At 49.3% G+C, this 1,275-nt stretch overlaps 1 protein-coding gene across 1 annotated transcript; it reads left to right on the top strand.

The window, feature by feature from the left end:
• Positions 1 to 291: 291 nt before the first annotated feature.
• On the top strand, positions 292 to 726 carry LOC138363576 (uncharacterized). The gene has a single exon (XM_069322934.1). It carries the CDS (start codon positions 292 to 294, stop codon positions 724 to 726), a length of 435 nt encoding a protein of 144 aa, XP_069179035.1.
• Positions 727 to 1,275: the final 549 nt, after the last annotated feature.

Genomic DNA, 1,275 nt, shown 5'->3' with positions numbered 1-1,275 from the left:
AAATACCACTTACGGACCCTGACATTGACATACAACTCATATTCCAATAGATGGCGTTGATTTCTAGGCGCCACCTCACCAGAGGTCAGCTACAGCGACTCTTTGGTCTGACCAAGGCAAGAATCTAGAGTCTCTTGCAGGTATCGTACTGCCACCACCAGACCAGATGTCGTCGTCCATTTTGTGGGGGGTTTAGGGAGCAGACTCACCGATGGCTTTGACGTCGCTGCTCCATGCTCCGACGATGTACTCGGGTTCGTAACATTCCTGAAGCTGTGCCTCTCACTCTTCATGCTGAAGCTGTCTCTCGCTCTTCATGCTGAAGCTGTGGTTCTCATTCTTCACGCTGAAGCTGTACTTTCCGCTCTTCACGCTGAAGCTGTGCCTCTCACTCTTCATGCTGAAGCTGTGCCTCTCACTCTTCACGCTGAAGCCGTGCCTCTCGCTCTTCATGCTGAAGCTTTGCCTCTCACTCTTCATGCTGAAGCTGTGCCTCTCACTCTTCACGCTGAAGCTGTGCCTTCCGATCTTCACGCTGAAGCTGTGCATCTCGCTCTTCATGCTGAAGCTGTGCTTCCCGCTCTTCACGCTGAAGCTGTGCCTCTCACTCTTCATGCTGAAGCTGTGCCTCTCACTCTTCACGCTGAAGCTGTGCCTCTCGCTCTTCATGCTGAAGCTTTGCCTCTCACTCTTCATGCTGAAGCTGTCTCTCGCTCTTCATGCTGAAACTGTGCCTCTCGCTCTTCATGCTGAAGCTGTGCCTCTTGCTCTTCATGCTGAAGCTGTGGCTCTCAATCTTCACGCTGAAGCTGTGCCTCTCTCACTCTTCATGCTGAAGCTGTGTCTCTCTGTCTTCATGCTGAAACTGTGGCTTTCACTCTTCACGCTGAAGCTGTGCCTTTCACTCTTCATGCTGACACTGTGCCTCTCACTCTTCACGCTTGTTACGGCCACTATGGGTCGCAACCTGGTTCTTTGCTGTAGGAACCAAAGTACTAGTATCCGATCCCAAATCGGTAGTGGCTTTCAAGGAGTAGGCTTGGTAATGCAAGTAAAAAAAGAAGGGGAAGTTGAAAGGAATATGACAATTCATCCTTTATCAATATATTCACAAATCACTTTCTCATCACCATAAATAGAACTATAAACGAAGTATTACTACACTGACATATACACATATGTCGCTCTCATAGGGCACTAAGCGCTCCCCAAAGCTCATGCAATGCAGCCTTGTCAGCTTCCTTGTTTCCTCAACATACAGTACCGTCTTCAACC

The sequence above is a fragment of the Procambarus clarkii genome, chromosome 11 (assembly GCF_040958095.1).
Source record: "Procambarus clarkii isolate CNS0578487 chromosome 11, FALCON_Pclarkii_2.0, whole genome shotgun sequence".
NCBI classification, from domain to species: Eukaryota; Metazoa; Arthropoda; class Malacostraca; order Decapoda; family Cambaridae; genus Procambarus; species Procambarus clarkii.
This window is presented reverse-complemented; position numbering and strand designations above follow the sequence as displayed.

What these genes read in the sequence shown, in the direction of transcription:
- LOC138363576 (XM_069322934.1), top strand. Translation starts at nt 292, where the DNA reads ATGCTGAAGCTGTCTCTCGCTCTTCATGCTGAAGCTGTGGTTCTCATT.